This window comes from Salvelinus fontinalis, chromosome 39 (genome assembly GCF_029448725.1).
Source record: "Salvelinus fontinalis isolate EN_2023a chromosome 39, ASM2944872v1, whole genome shotgun sequence".
Taxonomy (NCBI): Eukaryota; Metazoa; Chordata; class Actinopteri; order Salmoniformes; family Salmonidae; genus Salvelinus; species Salvelinus fontinalis.
In genome coordinates, this window is record NC_074703.1 from 10,985,712 (window position 1) to 11,012,109 (window position 26,398).

Here is a 26,398-nt window from a genome sequence, read left to right on the forward strand (position 1 = left end):
GAATATATCTTCGATTAATTCACAGCGATGTTTGATGTTGATGGGCTACAGCAATACGCGAAACAATCATTGGTGTCCAAGTTCGAGCGTGCGTGAAGCCTATCCAGATATAAAATCAAAACATATCTGCCAGAAACTCCTCCTTTTATAGCACTAAAGAAAGAAAAACATCCCCCCCATCGACTGTTTTAATAATCAATTCTGTAGGTACTAGATCAAACATGGTGTCCACACACCCCTCCCGCCAATACTTTGCTTTTCCAGACAGGCAGGTTGGAAGCCAGCCTGCATGTGTTTTAGACAGACTCTGGGGAGAAGTTGTGTTAGGCTGGGATGAGGTACGCTGATGCACAATGTGTATGTGTGATTCATCAACCAATATAAAGCTGATAACTGTTAAAAACGACACAAGGGCAACAGACGGCTGGCTAATGGTAAAACAACACTTTTACACAAGCCTATGGCTGCTAATGTCAGAAGATCACTTTTCAACACCAACGTAGAGCAACTAATGTTTCCTAACTATTTTACACAAAAACACTTCACAATTCAACACTGGGGCTTTAAGCACAAATGTAAAGGCAACTCCTACACCTATATCCTAACCGAGGAAGAGAGCTCAAAGAGGGGGTGTCATGTCTCTCTACAGGGTAGGATAGGGAGGATCACCAGGGCAGACCTTCGTCAAGCTTTGGAAGTCCCCCAGTATAACCTGAGGGGTCCCCAGAGCTCCTGGTCCAGCCGCAGGGAGCCCCACACCCCCAGGCCCCGTCTGAGCCCAGCCCAGGTTAGAGAGCTCCTGATCCTGCTGGACCCAGAGCATACTGGGGTCATCACTCAGCCCAGCCTGGAGCTGCTCAAACCCAAGAGGGTGCACTCTTCCCCGGGGAGGGAGACACTACACACCCCTACTGGAGGATGGAAAGAGGAGGTCATGGAGGATGCGGCTCAGGTACAGGAAGTTCAGTGTGTGTGTTTGTGTGTTGGTGTGTTGGCACATGTTCATGTGTGTGTCTGTTGACTAAGGAGGAGCAGAGGGAGTTGAATGAGACTCAGTATCCACAGTGGATTGAAAAGGCAGCCACGGCAGCAGACACATGGACTACCGTAAATAAACTGCAAAACACAACATAGCACAGAAAAAATTGCTGTCCTCACCCATTTTAATATATTGAGTAATGAAACATAGACATATACAGTTCCTCTCTGTTGTGTTGTGTGTATTGAGGTGTGTATTGAAGTGTGTATTGAGGTGTGTATTGAAGTGTGTATTGTGGTGTGTATTGAGGTGTGTATTGGGGGGGGGGGGGGGGGGGGTATTGCGGTGTGTATTGAGGTGTGTGTGTCTGCAGGTGAAGGGCTTGCTGCGTGATAAGCTGAGTGATCAGATAGGTCCCATGCTGGAGGCTTTAGGGGACTGTGACCCTCGACAGACAGGCTCTGTTTACCATGAAGACCTGAGAAGGATCATACAATGTTACGGCCTGCCCCTCTCACACACACACTTCAACAAGTGAGCAACCAATCCCTCTTGTAGACACACACTTCAACAAGACTTAACAATCCTCCAAAAATGATGAAACATAAAAACGACTGATTACAATTTGAACTGGTGAAAAGACGACTCTATATGTTGATTTTTATTATTAATTGAAATTCCATACATTTTGAAGAATACAAATTCAAATGTGCTACAAAAATCTATACATCCTTCGTAAAAATGTTAGCACACTTCATTACCTTCTAATTCTTACAGAACATAGAGGTTATACAGTGGCTTGCGAAAGTATTCACCCCCTTGGCAATTTTCCTATTTTGTTGCATTACAAACTGGAATTAAAATAGATTTTTTTGTGGGTTTGTATCATTTGATTAACACAACATGCCTACCACTTTGAAGATGCAAAATATTTTTTATTGTGAAACAAACAAGAAATAAGACAAAAAAACTGAAAACTTGAGTGTGCATAATTATTCACCCCCCCAAAGTCAATACTTTGTAGAGCCACCTTTTGCAGCAATTACAGCTGCAAGTCTTTTGGGGTATGTCTCTATAAGCTTGGCATATCTAGCCACAGGGATTTTTGCCCATTTTTCAAGGCAAAACTGCTCCAGCTCCTTCAAGTTGGATGGGTTCCGCTGGTGTACACCAATCTTTAAGTCATACCACAGATTCTCAATTGGATTGAGGTCTAGGCTTTGACTAGGCCATTCCAAGACATTTAAGTGTTTCCCCTTAAACCACTCAAGTGTTGCTTTAGCAGTATGCTTAGGGTCATTGTCCTGCTGGAAGGTGAACCTTCATCCCAGTCTCAAATCTCTGGAAGACTGAAACAGGTTTCCCTCAAGAATTTCCCTGTATTTAGCACCATCCAACGTTCCTTCAATTCTGACCAGTTTCCCAGTCCCTGTTGATGAAAAACATCCCCACAGCATGATGCTGCCACCACCATGCTTCACTGTGGGGAAGGTATTCTCGGGGTGTTGAAAGGTGTTGAGTTTGCGCCAGACATAGCGTTTTCCTTGATGGCCATAAAGCTCAATTTTAGTCTCATCTGACCAGAATACCTTCTTCCATATGTTTGGGGAGTCTCCCTTATGCCTTTTGGCGAACACCAAACGTGTTTGCTTAGTTATTTCTATAAGCAACAGCTTTTTTCGGGCCACTCTTCCGTAAAGCTCAGCTCTGTGGTCCAATGGACAGATACTCCAATCTCCGCTGTGGAGCTTTGCAGCTCCTTCAGGGTTATCTTTGGTCTCTTTGTTGCCTCTGATTAATGCCCTCTTTGCCTGGTCTGTGAGTTTTGGCACTCTCTTGGCAGGTTTGTCGTGGTGCCATATTCTTTCCATTTTTTTTTATAATGGATTTAATGGTGCTCCGTGGGACGCTCAAAGTTTCTGATCTTTTTTTATAACTCAACCCTGATCTATACTTCTCCACAACTGTGTCCCTGACCTGGTTGGAGAGCTCCTTGGTCATCATGGTGCTGCTTGCTTGGTGGTGCCCTTTGCTTAGTGGTGTTGCAGACTCTGGGGCCTATCAGAACAGGTGTGTATATATACTGAGATCAAGTGACAGATCATGTGACACTTAGATTGCACACAGTTTGACTTTATTTAACTAATTATGTGACTTTGGAAGGTAATTGGTTGCACCACATCTTATTTAGGGGCTTCATAGCAAAGGGGGTGAATAAATATGCATGCACCACTTTTCCTTTTAATTTTTTTTTGAATTCTTTGAAACAAGTATTTTTTTAAATTTCACTTCACCAATTTGGACTATTTTGTGTATGTCCATTACATAAAATCCAAATAAAAATCAATTTAAATTACAGGTTGTCATGCACTAAGGGGGATGAATACTTTTGCATGGCACTGTATGTTGTTTGTGTCCTGTGTACTCTAGGCTGTGTGAGTCTGGTTTAGACCCAGGGTCATGCAGGGTCAGGTACAGACAGTTCCTCAGGGCCCTGGGCCTGCCTACAGGAGAGACACAGACAGGCACTATACACTACCCCCGCAAGAGCTCTGACAGGTACGGGGAACAAAGGCAGAGAGAGATAGAAGGGACAAAGTGAGAGATAAAGAGAGAGAGTGAAAGGTGGTCAGACAGAGAAAGGGGTCCATAATAACAAAGGGTAAAGTTAAGTAACAGAGGAGCTAGAGAGGAAGTGTTTTTTGTTCTAATGCAACATGTACTACATTTCGGACACCAACAGACTGAACTATCAATCCCAGAATGCCTTGGTGAACAACAAGCCAGTGCGTCCCCGCAGCGCCACTGTGGGGGGTCCAAGGGTTCGCATGGTGGAGAACATTATGTTCAGGAAGCTCAAAGAGAGGCTGGACTACAGACACGTTACCCTCGACGACCATATCCGGGCAACGGCTAGAAGCTCAGATGGAATGCTGTCGTTGAGAGATCTAAAGAAGGTCAGAAGGTCGAGACAGTTGTGTATACTAGACCTCTACTTGACACCTGGTGTACTTGAGCTCTGCTCTCTCAGGGCCTTGACAATAGTGGTCCTCTATGTGAGCCACAGCTTCTTTTTATGAAGATTATATCGCTCTACAGTCATTATTATAAGTATCCGACACCTTTGTATAGGACATGCACCTTGTCCTAATGTAGTCCAAACCTATTTCCTTGTTATTAACATTCCCAGATACTGGATGACAGCTGGATCACCTTGGATGAGATGCAGTTCCGCAAGCTCAACGTATCGCTTGGTTTCAAAGACGGAAAAATGTCCTGTTCAGCTTTCCTGGATAAGTATGACGGTACGAGTCGAGTGTGACTCTTAACTTGCCATGGTCTAGAGCAGGGGTGTCAAACTCATTCCACGGAGGGCCTAGTGTCTGCAGGTTTTTGGTTTTTCCTTTCAATAAAGCCCTAGACAACCAGGTGTGGGGAGTTCCTAACTAATTAGTGATGTTAATTCATCAATCAAGTACAAGGGTGGAGCGAAAACCCGCAGACACTCGGCCCTCCGTGGAATGAGTTTGACACCTGTGGTCTAGAGACTCAGACTGATATCTAAATTAGTGTCCTAGCAAGGGGAGTTAAAGAGAGGGTCATTCCACTTGAAAACCCCTCAAAAATCCTCATCCCTCCCCAACCAGCACCCCACCCACGGAGATCAAAGGCTACTCCCCTGCCTCCTGTAAAATGATGTCTCTGTTAGCACATGACTCATTGGAGAGCTCATTGGGATTATAAATATAGTTTTATACAAGCTCTCCATCTCTCATTAGTACAGAGGAAAGGAGAGAGAGAAGCAGAAATCCTCTTATTGCTGACTGTTTGGGGTAATTATGAGCTTTGGAAGCAGAATGGAAGCAGCAGGGCACCACTAATTTGTATGCTCGATTTAATTTATATATTTGTAACATTAAACAGAATCAGAACCTAAACTTAGTCATGTTTGCAAAGTGCAACATTTGTGTTTTAAAGGATTTGGGGAGAAAAAGTGCCAAGATCCTATTTAGAAATGGGTCAGGCAGTTAAAGGACTACTGACGTCGGCAGTTGTGAGGGGTCCTTTTTCTGTGTGAAAAAAACACAAACGCCTAATCCGAGTGGAAATTATAACAACATTCTAATTTGTTGATGTCAAGTTCAGACACTGACATTGCATTACATTAACCAGTAAATAACATAAAAGGGCATATTTTACACAAAAGACAACTGTAACGGCTGTCTTCGGGTGAAAAAGAGGAGGACCAAAATGCAGCATGATGATAATCCATATTTTAATTAGGATATTTAAACGACGAACAAAAACAACAAACTGACAGAAGGAACCGAAAACGCTACAGTCCTGAACATGGGAACACAGAACAGATGAACACACGAACAGGAACAATCACCCACAAACAAACAGTGAAAACAGGCTACCTTAATATGTTTCCCAATCAGAGACAATGACAAACACCTGCCTCTGATTGAGAACCACATTAGGCCAAACAACAAACCCAACATAGAAACACAAAACATAGAATGCCCACCCAGCTCACGTCCTGACCAACTAAACAAAGACTAAACAAAGGAAATAAGGTCAGGAACGTGACAACAACAAACTGAAATGAATCCTTTAACCTTATCAATAAATATAAGACGATAGCCTCAGTTATTCATTTTGTGCCTGACATTCTTCCTTTTTTCCATTTGCAACTGGGAACATAAACATTTGACATGCCAAGTTGAATTCTTGGAAGTCAATTAAATAACGATAAGGATGACATTAAAGGAGCAATCTGCTGTTGTTGCATCCACTTTTGCGACGTATAAATTAATGATATGTACCCCATGATTCTTGAAGAATATAACTTATTACATCCTTAAGAGTCTATTGACGCACGGGTGTGTCAATGTAAGTAACATAATAAATAAATCCCAATTAAAATCCGTCAATTTAAGCTGGAAATATCAGGTTTTTGCATGGGCTGCGTCTCAATCCACCACATCGGCCTTCAAAATCTGCGGTGGAAGGGGGCTAAGCTACAGCGGTGTTTGTCAGACCATGAGACATCCCAAAAATCAGTCTTCTCACGAAAACGTCTGTAGCATCTGACTGTTTGGCCTACGATCTATTATGACAACTTTACAGAAAGGGGAGACTCTCACGAAGGAGTTCTCCATTTTGACTTGTCTGTAGGTAGCCCATATAAACGAATAGAAGTATGGAGGTAGTTTTGTTCCAACAAAAGTAAGGGGTTAAATATGTGTCCCAAAATTTCCTGAGCTTTCTTATAGGACCGACACTTCAAGACTTTATTCCTTAGGATTTATTATTCAACTGTCTTTTTTGCTGTTTAGGAATGTGTTGTTCACTGCGTTTTAATGGGCTATAGTAGTAAAGACCAAACTCAATATTGAATAAAATAATTGTGTAAATTTTTTTTTTATACCTAAAGGTCCTAAAATTCAAAATCCAATAGTTAAATGATCCATGGTTTGACCATCCTAAAACAATTCCATATTTTAGCTTAGCGCTCCGTGGAGCTTTTATGCGCACCAACGGGAGAGGAGGAGAGACAATAGGACATTTACTGTGGAGTTGTAGAGGGGGAAAAACACTGAACTGAACAAACTGCTAAAGAAGAGTGCAGGATATCTAGTCTGCCTATGTGAACGTATTGATGTTAGGTATTGCACAAAACAGCACTGGAGTATTCCTACCTTAGTGGACTTTGTCTACGTTTGTCCTCAACACTAGTTTTTAAAATTAGCCCCCCAGCGGCTTAGACTTTTGGAGGTTAATGCCTCATGAGCTTCGTTCAACTGCCATACCCCATCAGAACCCAAAATCTAAGCTTGTTTTACGCCAAAGTTTGTAAACAAAGCAAATATAAACAAACTGTATAGCTTCAAAACATTGGTTACAATCAGTCCTTGCATCCATAGCTTTGTCTGTACATTTTAGAGTGGTCCGAAACAGTGGCGGGAAACTTTTATTGTTATTGTTTCTACTCCGGATTGCCCCTTTAAAGTGACAAATGTTAAGGTCCAATGCAGCTGTTTTTATCTCAATATCAAATCATTTCTAGGTAACAATTAAGTACCTTACTGTGATTGTTTTCAGTTAAAAGTGCCAAAAAGAAACAAAAATATAAACACAACATGTAAGGTGTCCCATGAGCTGAAATAAAAGATCCCAGAAATGTTTCATACACACAAAATGCTTATTTCTCTAAAATGTGCACACATTTGTTTACGTCCCTGTCAGTGAGCATTTCTCCTTTGCCAAGATATTCCATCCACCTGACAGGTTTGGCATATCAAGAAGCTGATTAAACAGCATGGTCATTACACAGGTAAAACTTGTGCTGGGGACAATAAAAGGCCACTCTAAAATGTGCAGTTTTGTCACACAACCCAATGCCACAGACATCTCAGGTTTTGAAGGAGGGTGCTTTTGGCATGTTGACTGCAGGAATGTCCACCAGAACTGTTGCTAGAGAATTGAATGTTAATTTCTCTACCATAAGCCGCTTCCAATGTCCTTTTAGAGAATTTGGCAGTATGTAACCATGCTATCCTAGGACCTCCACATTCGGCTTCTTCACCTGCGGCTTCATCTGAGACCAGCCACCCGGACTGCTGATGAAACTGTGGGCTTTCACAACCAAAGAATTTCTGCACAAACTGTCGGAAACCATCTCAGGGAAGATCATCTGCGTGCTCATCGTCCTCACCAGAGTCTTGACCTGACTGCAGTAACCAAATTCAGTGGACAAATGCTCACCTTCGATGGCCACTGGCACGCTGGAGAAGTGTACTCTTCATGGATGAATCTCAGTTTAAACTGTACCGGGCGGATGGCGTCGTGTGGGCCAGTGGTTTGCTGATGTCAACATTGTGAACAGAGTGCCCATGGTGGCGGTGGGGTTATGGTATGGACAGGCATAAGCTACAGGCAACAAACACAATTGCATTTTATCAATGTCAATTTGAATGCACAGAGATACCGTGACGAGATCCTGAGGCCCATTGTCGTGCCATTCATCCGCCGCCATCACCTCGTGTTTCAGCATGATAATGCACAGCCCCATGTCGCAAGGATCTGTACACAGTTCCTGGAAGCTGAAAATGGATTGGCCTGCATACTCACCAGACATTTTACCCATTGAGCATGTTTGGGATGCTCTGGATCGACATGACAGCATGTTCCAGTTCCCGCCAAAATCCAGCAACTTCGCACAGCTATTGAAGAGGAGTGGGACAGCATTCCACAGGCCACAATCAACAGCCTAATAAACTCTATGTGAAAGATATGTGTCGCTCTGCATGAAGCAAACGGTGGTATCACCAGATACTGACTGGTTTTCTGATCCACGCCCCAACTTTTTTTTTAAAGGTGTCTGTAAAATCCATAGATTAGGGAATAATACATGTATTTAAATTTACTGATGTCCTTATATTGAACTGTAACTCAGTAAAATCTTATAAATTGTTGCATCTTGCGTTTATATTTTTTTCAACGTTTTTGCTTGAGTAATTGCTCTTTGCTAAGAAACTACTTCTTAGCAAAGAGCAATTTCTCAAGCAAAAACGTTGTTATGATTGTCTGGGAGAGGGGAGGGGAAAACTGAAAACTCTCTTTCTTATTGTGCTATTAACTAATTTACCACCTGGTGATGTCACCAGGCAGGCCACAACTCCATCTTACCAAAACAGGCCCTTACAACTAAAGGTCATTATCATAATTTTCACAATTTTACAGTATTATTTCAACTTCATAGCGGGTAAATATATATAAATCACAGGCAAATCACATTTTTGACTGCACTGGGCCTTTAAAATCCAACCCTTTCATCCAATCAAATCACAGTTTAATTGTGTTCTTTAATAGAGAACCAGGCCAGAGAGCAGAACCAGGCCTCGGGGGGTAACCGTGGTAACCTGCGGGCTAAGCCACGCCTCCTGACAGCGGAGGACTGCCTCTGTGTGATCAAAGAGAGGATCGAGAACATCCATGGGGTGAGAGAGAGGAACCGTCCACGCTCACTATAGAACTCCACACTCCATTACCTCTGGGATCAATTGTTTTGATCAATATACACATTCTATACTGCACACACAAACACCTAGTACTGACTGGATAAGACGACAAGGGGTTGGGATACTAACCCTCACAGACACCCTTTAAAGTCAGTTGAAAAAAAAAGCATAATGCCAAAGCCCAAATCCAAGCCTAGCGCTAAAACGACAAGAGAACGTGTAGCAAAACAATACATGTTCCATACATATTTACATCCAATCAATATACACAGCCAATCACCATGTCATCATCATCTTCTCTGTCTAATCAGGACATCCTGTCAGCGTTCCGTGTGATGGATAAGAACTGTGACAGCGTGGTGGACAGGCATGACTTCAGAGAGCTGTATGACAGTCTGGGCCTGGTCACCAAGGAGAGGGAGTACCAGCGTCTGCTGCAGCTGCTGGGCCTGCAGCCTGGAGCCAACCTCAACTACCCAGAGTTCTTCACCCTCGTCCAATCCAGCGGCAAGAGTCGCAGGCAGAATTTCAAGCCAGCCAATGGGTGAGTAGGGTCTTGTGGTGTGTGTGTGAATTTAGACAGGATTCATATGTAAATGTCGCTGAGATGTTTCTGTGTGTGTTCTTGATGCTGTTCAAACAGGCCAGACCAACTGCATGAACACCTGGCGTCCAACGCACGCCACAGATGGACTGCTATGTCAAAGGTCAGTCTGGTTTAACGCATACGTCTACCCTGAAGGTCAAGTCTCAAAGAGGATAATGTGTATGTTAACATGTGAGAGGAACCCCATTACAAGTTATGTTACCTCCTCCAGGTGATTTGTCGCTTTGATGAAGATGGTCAGGGTCTGGTCTTTAAGAAGGACCTCAGGAGTCTCCTCTATACCTACGACCTCCCCATCAGTCCTGATGAGTTTGAGGAACTGTGGGCCAGGTGAGCGATATTAGAGTGCGGTAGAACACCACAACCCAATTCTAACATGAGATCTGTTTTGTGTAAATCATTCAACGATATCAATGCGGAGCTGTGATTTGTCCGAACACTGTTCCACTGACAGGTATGATGGAGAAGGGCGTGGCTCCCTCACCTGTGCTGCGTTCCTAGAGAAGCTGGGCGTGGATCCACAGGAGGTGGGACATGCGAGGAAGGATGCAGACACCACTCCCACAGATGGTCTCCCTGCAGGGGCTACGCTGCAGGACGTTGAGTGAGTGAAGAGTGATTAACTAAATTAATTAGTGCAATTATTAATTAAATTCTATAGAATACGCTTCTAGAGTTAAGCATGCATCTGAGCTTTGGCCAAAAAAGTTATCAATAATAATTATGTGTGTGCTGTGTATTTGACCATCCAGGCGCGTGGTGCAGGGTAACTGTGAGGGGTTGAGCAGTGCTCTGAACCGCCTGGATAAGAAGAGAGAGGGCCTAGTCAGGGTGGAGGACCTACAGAGTCTGCTCCAGAGATACAACTGTCCCCTACACAGACACCAGCTCGCCCACCTCCTACACACGTAAATAACTCTCATTATAAAGACCTCTCCATTCCTTCATATAGCTAACACACCTTAATAATGATCAAACTACTGGGTTATAATCAATCTGTCTATCTTCGTCGTGGTCCTGGAAAAATCTTATATCTAATTTTTTGCCAATGTTATTTCAACAAAATAATAATAATACACAAATTGTTCTGTGAACGTTTTCTGACTCTAGGACTAATAAAAGTAATGCCTTGTGAACTACAACTGAAAATAAACCGTTTTTAATTCCCTGAAAAGTTTCCAGGAAGCAGACGCATTTACTGATGTTAAAGACTGTTGAAGAGATGTTGAACTGATGTTGAACTGATGTTAAACGGATGTTTGTAACTGCTGAATACTTAGACACTTCTGTCTCCTCTTTTAGACTCAAGGTTCCAATGGACAGTGAGGACAGGACGTTGTCATACGTGGACTTCCTGAAGGCGTTTGACCACGTGACAGGGAAGGGGCGTGAGCACCCCCCTAGGCCCTGTGGATCCCCTGACCCAGCCGAGAGTCTGGAGTGGCTCAGTCCTGAAAGAGCTGTTGGTAGGATACGGGAACTGGTCACTGCATCGATGGATATACTCCACAAGGTTAGGCCTCTCCCGACACTCTGTCCCTCTTCTTCCCTGGCTCTGATTGTGAAGACCAACAACGTATACAGTTAACATCAATTTGTTTTAGCTACTTACAGTAATAAACTATTTAAATTGTAACAATTGAACTGTGCTTTTTAATATGCATTAAGACTGAGGGAGGTCCTTCTACTTGCGTAAGCTCAGACATGCTCTCATCTGGTCAGCCACACCTACTCCTACTCACCTGTCTCTCCGTCTGGTCTCTCAGGCCTTCTCTGCCTTCGACAGGAGTGGGAACGGGACGGTCACCCCTCTGGAGTTCCGGCGGGTGCTGGACCATTTTTGTGCCCGGCTCTCGGACCCCCAGTTCAGATTCCTGCTCGACAGAATGAAGCTGAACTGGGAGAACCACACGGTGTACTGGAGAGACTTCCTCAACCAGTTCAACCTATGCAACCTGGACGTGTGTGTTTGGGTCTGTGTGTGTGTGGTGGGGGGTCCGTACTCTGTGTTTATACGTAGGCCTGTGCATGTGCATTATGCATCTGTTTTTATTTGTTGCGTGTGTATGCATCTGTGTGTGCAGACCCCTGAGGATTGGTCAGACAGAGTGGGTAAGGCAGGTTTCCCCACCCAGCCCCAGCCTTTGCCAATCAGTGAGGAAGTTGTCTCCGCCCGCCTGTACACCATCACCAAGGAGATAGTGGACTTAGACCACACCCATAATGACACCATCTCTAAAGAGGACTTCAGAATGATGTGTGACCGCCATTTCATGAGGCTCACCTGTGACCAGGTAAGCTGACAGGGTCCTGTCTCAATAGGGTCATACAGTATAGCTTTTTACATATATTTTTATTTATTTAAGCTCTTACAAAAAAAATAAATACTTGGCACAATTCATTATACTTACCAATGGGTTGTCATGCAGAAACAACAGGAATAGACATACGTGCATGTGTGTAAATTAGATTTTTTCATTTTTTTATGCATTTACCAGCCAAGTTCTCCTTAGTTTTTAATTATTGCAATCAAAAACAAATTTGTATGTGTTGATAATTATTGACTACTTATTGAGAACGTTAGTCATCTGTGAAGTTCATTAAGCTTGTGTGTAAATGTGAGTGTGTGTCTGTGTGAATATCAGTTTGAAAATGTGGGATATGATGTGTGTGTGTACTAAACGTGTAATTCCTCTCTCTCCTCAGTTTGAGAGGGTGTGGGAGAAGCTGCCAGTGAATGTGCTGGGGGATCTGGAGTACAGGGAGTTCCTGAAGCACGCCAGTGGAACTGTTGGGATAAGGGACAAGACCACAGACCCAGAGGACATCAGTCCCCTGAAATCTGCATCACCACCATCCCCTGGGCCCATAGATAGGATGTCATCCTCCCCACTAGCTCTACAGAGGCCAAAGACTACAGGCAGCAACCTCCAACGCTCAAAGGTACAGGATCTCTCTATACATGATGCGTATCAGTTTACTTATATATCTCCATCTTTGTGTTTGATAGTCCACAGTTCTAAGTAGCGTTATAGAAGCCATCCCAGTTAGTTCTGTAAGCTCCTGGCAGTGACCAGAAGTGATATCCAAAATCTAACTAGGATGGCATCCAACTCATAATACACATACCTTATCTCTTCTAATCTAGGACTGAAAGTAACACACATTATCAATCCCCCTGTCCTTGTCCCCCTCCCCCCAGTCGGAGGTGGGTGTGTCCAGCAGGGCCAGGCGTCCGTCCACGGCGGGGAGAGAGAGGGAGAGCCCCCTGGTGAACTGTGAGGAGGTGGAGAGGAGGCTGAAGGGGCAGGTGCAGCGCTGCTGGAGGGATATTCAGAGGAGCTGCAGGGAGGAGGACAGAGACAGAGACGGAGAGATCAGCACACACTGCTTCCTGGGTAAAACGACCAATCACAGAGTGACATACAAACAGCGCAGCGCCTGATTCATTATCCCCAGTCAATCATTATTTTATGTAACTTCAATTCACAATCCACCTCAAAACCATTTGATCAAAATCACTTCCATACCTGACTGTATGTGTGTCACAGACATCCTGCAAAGCCTCAACGTCAGTGTGACCCAGAAGGAGCTTGATCGTCTGGCCGTAAAGTTCGACATGAGGGACAGTGGGCACGTGTCATATCCTGACTTCCTACGTCACTTCCTCCTCAACTTCAAACCGCCAGCAGTTAGACAGCCCTTTGAGCGGCCCAAACTACCTCTCCCCACTACACCGGTACTGTACACCCCTGTTTAACTACCTCTCCCCACTACACCGGTACTGTTTACCCCTGTTTAACTACCTCTCCCCACTACACCGGTACTGTTTACCCCTGTTTAACTACCTCTCCCCACTACACCTTGTACTGTTTACCCCTGTTTAACTACCTCTCCCCACTACACCGGTACTGTTTACCCCTGTTTAACTACCTCTCCCCACTACACCGGTACTGTACACCCGTTTAATTACCTCTCCCCACTACACCGGTACTGTACACCTGTTTAACTACCTCTCCCCTCTCCCCACTACACCGGTACTGTTTACCCCTGTTTAACTACCTCTCCCCACTACACCGGTACTGTTTACCCCTGTTTAACTACCTCTCCCCACTACACCTTGTACTGTACACCCGTTTAACTACCTCTCCCCACTACATCGGTACTGTACACCCGTTTAACTACCTCTCCACACTACACCGATATTGTAAACCCCTGTTTAACTACCTCTCCCCACTACACCGGTACTGTACACCCCTGTTTAACTACCTCTCCCCAATACACCGGTACTGTACACCCGTTTAACTACCTCTCCCCACTACACCGGTACTGTTTACCCCTGTTTAACTACCTCTCCACACTACACCGGTACTGTTCACCCCTGTTTAACTACCTCTCCCCTCTCCCCACTACACCGGTACTGTTTACCCCTGTTTAACTACCTCTCCACACTACACCGATATTGTAAACCCCTGTTTAACTACCTCTCCCCACTACACCGGTAATGTTCACCCCTGTTTAACTACCTCTCCCCACTACACCGATATTGTAAACCCCTGTTTAACTACCTCTCCCCACTACACCTTGTACTGTTCACCCCTGTTTAACTACCTCTCCCCACTACACCGGTACTGTTCACCCCTGTTTAACTACCTCTCCCCACTACACCGGTACTGTTTACCCCTGTTTAACTACCTCTCCCCACTACACCGGTACTGTTCACCCCTGTTTAACTACCTCTCCCCACTACACCGGTACTGTTCACCCCTGTTTAACTACCTCTCCCCACTACACCTTGTACTGTTCACCCCTGTTTAACTACCTCTCCCCACTACACCGGTACTGTTCACCCCTGTTTAACTACCTCTCCCCACTACACCGGTACTGTTCACCCCTGTTTAACTACCTCTCCCCACTACACCTTGTACTGTTTACCCCTGTTTAACTACCTCTCCCCAATACACCTTGTACTGTTTACCCCTGTTTAACTACCTCTCCCCACTACACCTTGTACTGTTTACCCCTGTTTAACTACCTCTCCCCACTACACCAGTACTGTACACCCTGTTTAACTACCACTCCCCACTACACCAGTACTGTACACTCCTGTTTAACTACCTCTCCCCAATACACCGGTACTGTACACCCCTGTTTAACTACCTCTCCCCACTACACCGGTACTGTACACCCCTGTTTAACTACCTCTCCCCACTACACCGGTACTGTACACCCCTGTTTAACTACCTCTCCCCACTACACCGGTACTGTTTACCCCTGTTTAACTACCTCTCCCCACTACACCGGTACTGTTTACCCCTGTTTAACTACCTCTCCCCACTACACCTTGTACTGTTTACCCCTGTTTAACTACCTCTCCCCACTACACCAGTACTGTTTACTCCTGTTTAACTACCTCTCCCCACTACACCGGTACTGTACACCCCTGTTTAACTACCTCTCCCCACTACACCGGTACTGTTTACCCCTGTTTAACTACCTCTCCCCACTACACCGGTACTGTTCACCCCTGTTTAACTACCTCTCCCCACTACACCGGTACTGTACACCCCTGTTTAACTACCTCTCCCCACTACACCGGTACTGTACACCCCTGTTTAACTACCTACCCCCACTACACCGGTACTGTACACCCCTGTTTAACTACCTCTCCCCACTACACCGGTACTGTTTACCCCTGTTTAACTACCTCTCCCCACTACACCTTGTACTGTTTACCCCTGTTTAACTACCTCTCCCCACTACACCTTGTACTGTTTACCCCTGTTTAACTACCTCTCCCCACTACACCAGTACTGTACACTCCTGTTTAACTACCTCTCCCCACTACACCGGTACTGTACACCCCTGTTTAACTACCTCTCCCCAATACACCGGTACTGTACACCCCTGTTTAACTACCTCTCCACACTACACCGGTACTGTACACTCCTGTTTAACTACCTCTCCCCAATACACCGGTACTGTACACCCCTGTTTAACTACCTCTCCACACTACACCGGTACTGTTTACCCCTGTTTAACTACCTCTCCACACTACACCGATATTGTAAACCCCAGTTTAACTTACTGTCAATATGGGACAGAGTGCTGTATGAACATAATGTTTTTACTGCAGAAACAGTGGTAAATTAGTATTTGGGGAGAGAGAAAACAGATATTTTATCTTCCTCTTTTTTCCTCTCCCTCGCTCTTTCTCTAGTCCATTGTTGGCTCATTAACTGTCACTTTCAATGGGGAGGGGGTGTGTGAAGTAAAACGAGGGGGCGGTGGGTTGCCAGATTGTGTATACTCAACGGGGACCTCTCCCACCCTCGGGCTCTCTGCTGTCTCCTCCTTGACAACAATACTCGTCAAGTTTGGTGATTTGTGTGCTTTTGGCACAATGAGGTATGTTAATAAAATCTTCGAAAATTGACACGCGGGTGGCCAGGTTGGAGAAGATCCCCGCCCAATGGGCTATTAAACATTAGCATTAAGCAGGGCCCAAAGCCTCACCAGAGTGAGTGGGTGAGAGCTTGCCTGGCAACCTGCGAGCTGCAAACCATCCAAACCCCCTCTCGTACTGGCTTTGGTTCACAATTATAACCCTCATTATCTACTAACCAAACCAACCATCTGTGTGATAAATCAGAGACCTAGCCTGACGAATCGCACTGTCGTCCGCCACATACTTTAGTCTGACTCTGCCATCGTTGAAGTTGTTAGTGGTGACGAAGGGGCGTTGTACAAAACAACGTCATCAGCGATTGGATGGTCTCTAACAAATCAAAGTATCAAAGCCAATGACGGATTTTTTCAAACCGCCGCTGTACCCATGTGTGCTCCGGCTCTGGCCGAACATATCGGTTTCTGGACCATTCAGACGGCCGCGAATGTGTTGGCATTCGGTTAAGGGTCGGGGAGGTACTCAGATCCAGACTCACTGCGGAGAGGAAACTAATGTCCGTGGGTGTGGCGTAACGTTTGGCCAGAGCAAGGAGTCTGGGTAGCCAGGCAACCAGAGACCCCTTTTGTGCTTAATGCTGGAACAGTCTTTCAGAAAAGTTCATAAAGATTGCTACTCTACTGAGTTACACTCATAATTTAAGGTGTACAAAATAGAAATATGATTGGAATGATTACATCCATGCAATGGTCTTTAAGTGTTTGTTAACGCTGCTCTGTCCTCTCTGGTCTTCTCTGGTCCTGATGCGGTCTGGTTGTGGTTCCCTTGCGGTCCAGATGAGTGGGGGTGTTCTCAGTAGACAGTGTGTGGAAGCCATGCTGAGGCTCTATGGCCCGGTCCAGCAGTTCTGGCGCTCCTTGAGGCAAAACTTTGTTACCTTGGACCACAACCACAGTGGCAAAATCTCCATCAAGGAATTCAGAAAGGTATAGTCCAACAATCTACTGTTTGACCATTATTTAAAAAGCTGTTTACTAATAACACGTCACACACACACACACCAGATAATCCTGATTGTGTATTTCTACAGGTACTAAGGCAGTTCAGAGTGAACCTATCTGAGGAAGAATTCTTCCACCTCACCTCTTTCTTTGACAAGAACACTACAGGGAAGATCTCCTACAATGACTTCCTACGGGGCTTCCTACACTGACCTCTAACCTCTGCCCTCTAACTATGGTCCTACTGTAGGCTCCTGTGAAGGTTTAGCTAGTTATCACTGATAAATCAGTCCATATTGATCGCTATAATTGTACTGCACCACTGAGTGAAGGAGGGATACACAGAATTATTAGAAAATCATGTCATATAAATTAAAACATATAAAGTGATGTATTATATAAAATATGTATTTGAGGGTTTTCTCCCAATATCTTCCCCTGGCATATCTACAGCTTTTTCTCCCTCTAGCATACCCGATTTATCTCTCCGCTGTATGACTTTATGATACTGATTGCTTTCCGAACCAAACCCAACCAAATAAAGTGCTTTTGGATGATGTACGGACGCTGCAACATGCAGGGGGACTGTCTTTGTTCCCATCTGACGGGAAACGAAATGGATGACAAGGAGAAGGAGAGGGCGTTTGTCATTCATGAGATAGACGGCATCACCGTTGCAAGACAGAACCCAGAGAGAGAGAGATCATTATCTAAATAATCTACAGAAAGATGGAGAGAGAGTGAACAACCGAAGGGGCCAATGGAGATGGAGTGTGAGACCATGAAAAGATAGAGAGGGAGGGATAGAAGGAAAATAAAGAGAGAGAGGAGATGGGAGTCTATATGATAGGTACTGTATTAATGGTGTAAAGCGAAAAGCCATCCGCAAATAAATTACCCCATCTCCTCCGGGATTACTAATGTAATTATTTGAACGAGGGTTCTCATTAGAATGTGCAGAGGTGTGGAAGAACCAAGCTATCAAATGAGAGATGAGGAACCCAGGTTTAGACACTGGAAATTAACTCTGGTCCCGGCTCACTTAATTGATATGAGACACATACGTTTGATTGGTGCAAAAGAGCCAAGCTAAAAAAGAAACAATCACCACACCTTTTTTTTGCCACAGAACAAAAGAAAAGAAAGGAGGAAAACTTACACAAAGAAAGAGTGTGGGGAAGAAAAGGAGGGATGATCCATTGGTCACAGATAAGATTTAATTCAATTTGTGTAGATAATCTCTCAGAAAACCAGAAGCAGGTAGTTTTAAGAAAGGTATTTTACATTTACAGAGTTGTCTCCAGGGGCAACACATTATACAATACCATTCTAAAATGTTTGGGTTTTTCTTCTTTTCACATAAAAAAATATTGTACATCATTAAAGCAATAAAAAAATCCCAATAGTTAGTATATCCCAAACAATGGTAACAACGATATACAATACAAGCAGATTGTCATCAGAAGTTATTAGATTCAGAACAGCATGCCCCAAGGAACGAACAAGAAATACAACAGCAAAACTTGAGTTTTCAAAGAAAACAGGAAATACAGAATACAGCTATTGAGGCACAGTGCATAAAAAGTGAGACATTTCAAAGTTATGGTTGAAAGAGAATAGTAAGAAATGCCCAAAAACAAACAGACATTTTCCCCTGCAGAAACCTTTAAAAGAAAAGAAGATGATACAGGCACTGACTCCCCCCCTCGTTTAAGCATGTTCTCAGAATGCTTACCCCCTGGCTCTATCCACACGCACACAGGTATACGTACACATACACACACTTATCTGTAAACATTCTATCCTATTCTTTGTATTCCTACAACAGCCCACTAGTCTGCCCCATTAAGACATAACCCAGCTAGCACAATGTGCAGAACAGCAGTGAAACACCAGTGACCCTGGGAATAAAACGTAGCCAGAGGGGATGTTCATATATAATGTCTGAGAGCAGAGAGATCAAACGGAATGTAGTCTTGTTATGCTAACCACACTTTGAGCTCAGCTAGCCAACCAAAGACTTTGGCTGCCAGACGAGCAGAGGAAGGACGCTCATTCACAAGTGCTTTAGAAAGAAAAATGTTACCCTTTTTTACGCAGACAACTGCTTGACATGAGAGAGTTAATTAAAGTATGTGGGTAACCCCATGCAGTCTAAAAAATTATATTTAATTTAGAGCTGGTTAAATAATAGGCAGAACACATGTTGGGTTATTTTTGACCAAGCCAATTGGGTTGCATGAATGACCCAACATGTTGGGTGGTTGGGATTACCCAAACATGGGCTAATGTAACCATCAGTTGGGTGTTTTTGACTCATGCTGGTTGACCTAGAAGCTGGGTCTTTTTTAACGTAATCTTTAGGTTATTTTCAGGAGGCATGGTTTATTAGGGGCGTGGCTTTCAGCTAGAGCTTATTGGCCACCCGTGAGAGTAAATGTCATTCCTGTACATCATTTTAAACGTACATACTGCAAATTACAATGTCAATAACATGTTTTTCACACATTCTTTTGTAATATTAAGATGATTTATTATAAGGTATACCATCTTACTGCCTAATAAGGTATACCACCTTATTGTATCCCAACAATGGGACTTATGTAGGTTTTAGGGAACTTATACACTTCTGTGAGCGTCATTGAAGCTACAAAATTTTAAATGTTCGACCTTAATATGTCATAACTATGCAACAGAACAGATGAATGGGAATGACATTTACTTTCATGGGTGGTTAAAAATAACTATCTGAAAGCCACGCCCCTACTAAACTACACCTCCAGTCTTCTGATCTGACCTGCTGGGTCATATCTCAATAACCCAGCACCAATAACCCAGCATCAATAACCCAGCATCAATAACCCAGCACCAAAAACCCAGCATCAAAAACCCAGCCTCAATAACCCAGCCTCAATAACCCAGCATCAAAAACCCAGCATCAATAACCCAGCCTCAATAACCCAGCACCAATAACCCAGCATCAATAACCCAGCACCAAAAACCCAGCATCAATAACCCAGCACCAAAACCCCAGCATCAAAAACCCAGCATCAATAACCCAGCCTCAATAACCCAGCACCAATAACCCTGCAGTTTCTAAAGAAAACAACTCAGCAGTTGAGTCAACCAAACAACCCAGCATTTTTTAGTGTAACATAGTGCAGATATTATTATACAGTAATACGCATTTATTAGCCTATATAAGAAAGAACTGAACTTAGAATAAAATGTAAACATTGTTTCTGCACTGGCTCTTTTTTTAACAACACACACACATATTTAACAACATCTGAAGTAGTCCTTGTAACATGTTTTTACAATGACAGGTGATGTAGATGTACAGTTCCAACTTCTTGACCAGTTACGGTACATTAGGCCTACACCTCATCGTCATCCATTGGTCCACTAAGAGTTCAAAGTTCATGCACATGATACATCTCTCGCAGAAAGGGCACCATGGAGCAGCGAGAACATTCCAGACACCGCTGCTTCTGTACAGGGTCGGGAGCGAACACATTTGCCAATCCGCTCTGATGGTTATTACGTATTTCCAGTATTCCGTACTCGGAATCAAAATCTTGCAAGCTTCCCGGCCGGTGACCTTGGAATAAACTTGTCAGGATCACGGCACATGAGCCAGGGATGAGACGGTGAGCTGATTACACATGCAATGAGGGATGGAGGGGGGAAGAAGGAGAGGGGAAAAAAACAGAAGAAGGAAGAGAAGAGATCCCTCTCCCCTGGTTAAGAGGCTTACTGAGAGTTGTAATGAGACCCAGGGGAGTGGTGTCAACACGTTTGACACCTATACTCACACACAGCCTGTGGCAGAGACCTCCCGTTGCCCTCACACACACACTTTGATCTCTCACACACACACACACACACACACACACACACACACACAAACCACCATGCCAAGGCCAGAGAGAGAGAGAGAGAGTGGAGAGTGAAACAAGAGGTGCAGATGAAAAGAGGGATCAAGAGAAAAAGGGATGAGGGGAAAGCAGTGTTTTAATCTGCAGTGCAGGAAGTGTGATATCAGAGTACTGTCAGGGGTATCCATTCTGTGCTGGCAAACAGCTCCACAAAGTCAAACATGGACATTGGGTTAATGTTCTGAAACCCTACTGGTAAGTGTTCAATCACTCCCCAGGGAAGGTCTCAAATGAACGGTGGACCACACTGTCACAATGTCAAAACATCACCACTGAGCAACTTCCACTGGTGGCTTAACAGAGTCCTCTATGAGCAATAAGAGAGAATGAGAGTTATCCAGTGTCTTCTGAGAGAAAGACTGTGAGTTCAAACAGTGACACAGGAGACACTGTTCCCCTGTCCTCTTCTCTACCTGACAGCCAGGTCAGATTGCCAGTGCAGTAGAAGTGCAACAGAAGATTTACAGACTAATGCTGACATGTCCATATGAGAGATGAGGCATCTGGGGTCTGTCTTTTGCCGTACTTTAGAGTTTCTAAGAGCTTTTGTTGAAATAAAGGAATGACAGTACATAAAATAACATTAATGGATTTGCTAAGTGAGGATTTGCAACAGCGCCTGTCTCTTTAGACACATACATCGTCCATCAGAGACTTGCGCTTGTGTGTGTTGTGCCACACACACACACACACACACACACACACACACACACACACCATTAGAACCTTGAATATATACAGTACACCACCACACCTGCCCACCACCCTCACCTACCTGCCTTCCCACCACTAGGCTCCTGATTGGAGGGGGGCTCAGCAGGGCGGGGCTTCTCTAGTCATGTGGTCCTGGTGGGATTGGGCAGGTCGAAGACGATGGGTGGGTTCATGGGCTGGAAGTTGACGGTGCAGGCCGAGGCGTTGACGAACGTGGTGGTGCCGTCAGTCATCATACCATAACCTGGAGGAGGTAGAGGAGAGAGGAGAGAGGAAGGGAGACGACTGTTAGAGAGGGAGAGAAAGACAGACTGACAGTAACACTCATTTGTTCATTGACTTCTTTACACTCTCTCTACATTTCCCTTTATTGACAGAACTAGCCACATCTAACTCTGACAGCGGCAACTGCATCTCGTTTGACATGAAGCAAATGTTTTACAGGTGAGATACTTTCTGCTTTTTCGATCACTCAGAATGAACTGGTCTGATGTAGAGAATGTGTGACAAATGACAAAAGCTACAATTCCTTTTCTCTCCCTTCTTCCTTGCTCCCAATCTATCTCAGTCACTCCACACGCAGTGCTAAATCCGGCCTGTTCCTCTCTGTGTGAATCTGATTTAGTTCCTAATCTGGTCCTTTCCGAAGGGGCCATGGTGCTCCAGGGGACACACGCTGACCTGCTAACCCCAAAATATAATCTCTCAGCCTGGAGACAAGGCCTCCCAGTCCCCCCTGGCCTGGATGAGATACTGCAGTACCACTTACAGGTATAATATATGACTAGAATTAAATACAGCCTCGTTGCAAGAATCCATAAACGAGTCATAATGATGTATTCCAAAGACCTTGACCTACAAGATCAATAATCTGATTTAAATATGTAGGCTTGTGTAGCAGTATGAGAAACCTCATTCATACAGAATGAAAGTGTGTGTGTATGTGTGTGTGTGTGTGTGTACCTTCGTGGATGTGTCCGAACACGTGCAGCTTGGGCTGTATTCTCCTCTGGACAGTGTTGAGCAGCTCCATACAGCCCACCCGCTGCATCTTCTTAGGAACCCAGTCCAGGAACCCTACAGAGACAGCAACACAACACACGTCAATAACCACATAGGAAACACTGGTGCTATAACATACGGACACATACTACACCCTGTATACACATCACTCCACAATACTATAATGCACTAGTCCAGAAGCTCTGTAGAGAATGGAGATGACTTACACACACACATTCTGCTACACACACCGCTGCACTTTGCTACACACAGGGTGACACGGGTGAGAGAGAGAGAGACTGATTTAGTGCCACTTCTACAGGAAGCATTCTGCTGAGTCTATAGAAACACTATCGGGACTGGTCTTTCTTGTGCCATGCACACGTTGGTGGTGGATGGCGTGACACACCCTCATACACAAAGTGCTTTGAAATCTAGTGAAAAGCTCAAAATAAGTAAACGCAATTTGACTAAAAACCCGTTGGGTTACTTTACAAGTCTGTGGAGACTTTTGTGATGTGGAGAGTAACGGCTGTCTCCATTTCTGGACACTCAACTAATTCTCTGCTTGTTTTAAAGCAGCTGGTGAGTAAACAGCATTTATACAGATGTTTCTCTCCTGTGTAACTTCCTCCTCAGCGCTAGATAAAAAGAGGCCATATTTCTCCTCTCCTCCATCTCCGTTCCATCGTGCCCCATAAAAGACGAGGGGTTTTGCCGCAGTGCGAACGAACGGCGTCTCATTCTTTTTCTCGGTCACCTTCCGTCTAGCCCTCGCTTTCTGTTGTATCTTTCTCTTCCTCTCTCTCTAGACTGACGGTCTCTCTGTAGTTCTCTGTCCCTCGCTCTCTTCTTCTCTTGCTCTCTGCATTCTCCCCCACCCCTTTCTCCCTCTCTCCTTCTCCTCCCCAGCCTCCTCTCTCTTGCTCTGTCTCTCCTTCTTCCCCACCTCTTTCTCCCTCTCTCTCCCCCTCTCTTTGTCTCTCTCTCTAATAGGCATTAGTGGCCCGCTGTAGATGCTCCATATGCCGGTGGCTTATGAGGAGAGGGGAGCTGGAGACACTTGGCTAAACTGAACGGAAAATAACTCCCTGTGTTTAGAGGCGAGACGCCACGCAGCAGCCACAGAAATCAATCACACACACTCGTCTGAGCATCTCCCAGCTGCAGCAGGAGATGGGCTGTGAAAGTGTGTGTGTGTTATGCAAATGTGTATGTAAGTGTGGGTAGATATTTACACGAGGATGATAACAGGAATAAATTACAGATTATTCAAAAAGAATTACTTATTTGACAGTCTATCAAAGCATGTGCGTGTGACTGTGTGCATATGTGCGTGTGTATGGAACGTGTGTGCGGTGACGTCTCATGATTGTGTCCCCCAGGTGTAATGTCTCCCTCACCCAGTGGGGGGCAGTGTGTGACCAGTATGTCGGTGGAGTCGGGTATCTGGTTCCACTTGTCCAGCAGAGCCTGACCTCTTGGCAGGTTGAACCCCCAGCCATAGTACCATGGCTGCCTGGCTCAGAGAAAGAGAGAGGACAGAGATTAATACAGTATATCATATCAACTGTCAACACAATCACCCATCAGATCATCATCTCTAATAAGGTTGAGACCTGCGGGGTGAGAGCCCTGCTGGGGGAGAGATTAACAGCCAAAATGGCACTTAACCTCTGAACCTCAATCATCTGCTCTGACAAATCAAAGACTACTGCTGCCACGTACAAAGTGCAACAGCATAAATTAGACAGAACCTTAGAGACACAGGCAGAAAGCTCTAGGCTACAAAACCTCACAGCCTCAACATTAAACATTAACGTCCGCTTGATTCAACAGTCGGCATTGGAGCCTTCCAGGACGGGAGGGGAAAGGAGAAGAGAGAAAAGAAGAGGAAGAGAGGGACTTGACAGCTGGGTCCGTGTCCCTTCACTTTGATAGCGGACGCCTCTGGTGGGTGAGTGACGGTGGAGAAATTAACATGTCACTAACAATGAGTCCTCAGATCCATCTTCCTCTGTACCGTAAGGCGAGCCACGCGTGTGTAACCACGTTGATGCCGCCGTTAGCTCTCGTACCGCCGTCTTTTTTTAATTTGCAGAGAGCAGTCACTGGAAAAGCCAACTTTTATCGGCGCCACGCCGTCCGTCGCTTCAGTGGAACGTCAGATGGAGGCTGTTTTATCATTTCCTGCCCGTCTGTGTATGTATGCAAGCGAGTGTGTGTGTGGGGGGGGGGGCGCACACACATGTACACGCACATACACGTCCTTAATTAAAAAGACCTAGTGGTATAATACAGCAGGATACATTTGGTGATGGTCCCAACCCTGGGGTCACTGCCTGAGAGGTTAAGGAGACAGAGTGAGAGATGCATCATGGGAAACGCTGTCCCATTTCAGCTTGAATCTACTCCACTAAAATTCCATCACTTCGGGACATCAGAGCCTAAACACTTGATGAAACATCTGAAGTTCCCAGTGAACGCAATTTCAATAATTTACACAGTGAATTTTAAAATGTTTAAATTGGCCTGAGCATATTAATTGGGCCGGTTAAATATTAATGTCCGTCTTAACATGGATGTCTCAATTAAAATGAGATGAGCTGCCTGTCTCATCTGCGTTCCAAATGGCACCCTATTCCCTAGTGCACTACTTTTGACCAGAGATATATTGGGAATAGAGTGGCATTTGAGACGCAACCCATCCATCCCCTCTTCATATCTGAATGGAGAGATGAAGAACAAGCGAGAGATGAGAGACGGAGGAAAAGCACTTTGCTCTGGTAATCGCTATTGGACTGTAATTTCCCTAACAGAGGATTATATAAAGAGAGAGAGAGAGATATAGAGAGAGAAGGGGGAGATGAGAAAGAATTAAGGGGCTATTGAGAGAGACATGGAGATGGAATGAGATAGAAATGAAGGGAATGAGAGAGAAAAGAGTGAGTTTGTACATTATGTAAATACTTGCATTTCTTCTTTCTGTTCCCACTTCCAACTTGTCTCAAGTTAAAAGTCTGGGATTTTCTACCATTACTGCCAAAATCACATGCTATACAGTATCTAGCATGCTAGCAGATACCCATACTACCCTACCAAGCAAAAAGGCAGGATCTGCTCATATTGTGGAACTGAGAAAATGTTTTTTATTTACCATGGTTTCACAGTAACTTATTGCAGTTACTCCTAATATGAACCCCATTTTCTCCAAAACACAATACAATCGATGCAGGATACTTGTCCACATAATTAAGCATGTATTTAATGTAGCAAAAATGACATTAACTAATTTTCAACCTAATTAGCAGTTACTGCCTTTTTGCTTGGTAGGGCAGCATAGACTTCCAGTCATTGCGCTAACGCTAGTTAGCATTGGATCGTGATACTACCACCAACTACCTTGATACTGGACACAGACATAAAAATGGTATCCACGAGTGTACCTGACTCTGAAAGTGTACCTGACTCTGAAAGTGCCCCTGACTCTGAAAGAGCACTTGACTCTGAAAGTTCCCCTGACTGAAAGTGTACCTGACTCTGAATGTGTACCTGACTCTGAATGTGTACCTGACTCTGAACGTGTCCCTGACTCTGAACGTGCCCCTGACTCTGAACGTGCCCCTGACTCTGAAAGAGCACCTGACTCTGAACGTGCACCTGACTCTGAAAGTGCCCCTGACTCTGAACGTGTACCTGACTCTGAACGTGTACCTGACTCTGA

The 26,398-nt window shown here is 44.6% G+C and overlaps 2 protein-coding genes across 9 annotated transcripts in view; one reads left to right on the plus strand and one right to left on the minus strand.

The window, feature by feature from the left end:
- efcab6 (EF-hand calcium binding domain 6) overlaps positions 1 to 17,579 on the plus strand; it is a 34,534-nt gene extending 16,955 nt beyond the window's left edge. The window contains exons 12-31 of one of the 6 annotated variants that reach the window (XM_055906023.1): positions 650 to 952; positions 1,027 to 1,107; positions 1,353 to 1,513; positions 3,410 to 3,538; positions 3,723 to 3,936; positions 4,170 to 4,284; positions 8,858 to 8,985; positions 9,318 to 9,550; positions 9,650 to 9,713; positions 9,825 to 9,943; positions 10,068 to 10,217; positions 10,366 to 10,521; positions 10,916 to 11,126; positions 11,380 to 11,601; positions 11,698 to 11,907; positions 12,320 to 12,556; positions 12,816 to 13,011; positions 13,165 to 13,352; positions 16,856 to 17,005; positions 17,110 to 17,579. In XM_055906023.1, coding sequence (XP_055761998.1) covers positions 650 to 952; positions 1,027 to 1,107; positions 1,353 to 1,513; positions 3,410 to 3,538; positions 3,723 to 3,936; positions 4,170 to 4,284; positions 8,858 to 8,985; positions 9,318 to 9,550; positions 9,650 to 9,713; positions 9,825 to 9,943; positions 10,068 to 10,217; positions 10,366 to 10,521; positions 10,916 to 11,126; positions 11,380 to 11,601; positions 11,698 to 11,907; positions 12,320 to 12,556; positions 12,816 to 13,011; positions 13,165 to 13,352; positions 16,856 to 17,005; positions 17,110 to 17,232 — 3,390 coding nt within the window. In that variant the 3' untranslated portion in view covers positions 17,233 to 17,579. Of the gene's footprint in view, positions 1 to 649; positions 953 to 1,026; positions 1,108 to 1,352; positions 1,514 to 3,409; positions 3,539 to 3,722; positions 3,937 to 4,169; positions 4,285 to 8,857; positions 8,986 to 9,317; positions 9,551 to 9,649; positions 9,714 to 9,824; positions 9,944 to 10,067; positions 10,218 to 10,365; positions 10,522 to 10,915; positions 11,127 to 11,379; positions 11,908 to 12,319; positions 12,557 to 12,815; positions 13,012 to 13,164; positions 13,353 to 16,855; positions 17,006 to 17,109 lie in introns of all 6 variants that reach the window. The other 5 variants (XM_055906024.1, XM_055906025.1, XM_055906021.1 and 2 more) reach the window with 5 other exon arrangements.
- mpped1 (metallophosphoesterase domain containing 1) overlaps positions 11,782 to 26,398 on the minus strand; it is a 44,890-nt gene continuing 30,273 nt past the window's right edge. For 2 of the 3 annotated variants that reach the window (XM_055906029.1, XM_055906030.1), the window contains exons 5-7: positions 24,078 to 24,193; positions 22,636 to 22,749; positions 18,224 to 21,916 (exon numbers count right to left, since the gene is read on the minus strand). In XM_055906029.1, coding sequence (XP_055762004.1) covers positions 21,795 to 21,916; positions 22,636 to 22,749; positions 24,078 to 24,193 — 352 coding nt within the window. In that variant the 3' untranslated portion in view covers positions 18,224 to 21,794. Of the gene's footprint in view, positions 12,956 to 18,223; positions 21,917 to 22,635; positions 22,750 to 24,077; positions 24,194 to 26,398 lie in introns of those variants that run through there. The other variant, XR_008756905.1, reaches the window with a different exon arrangement.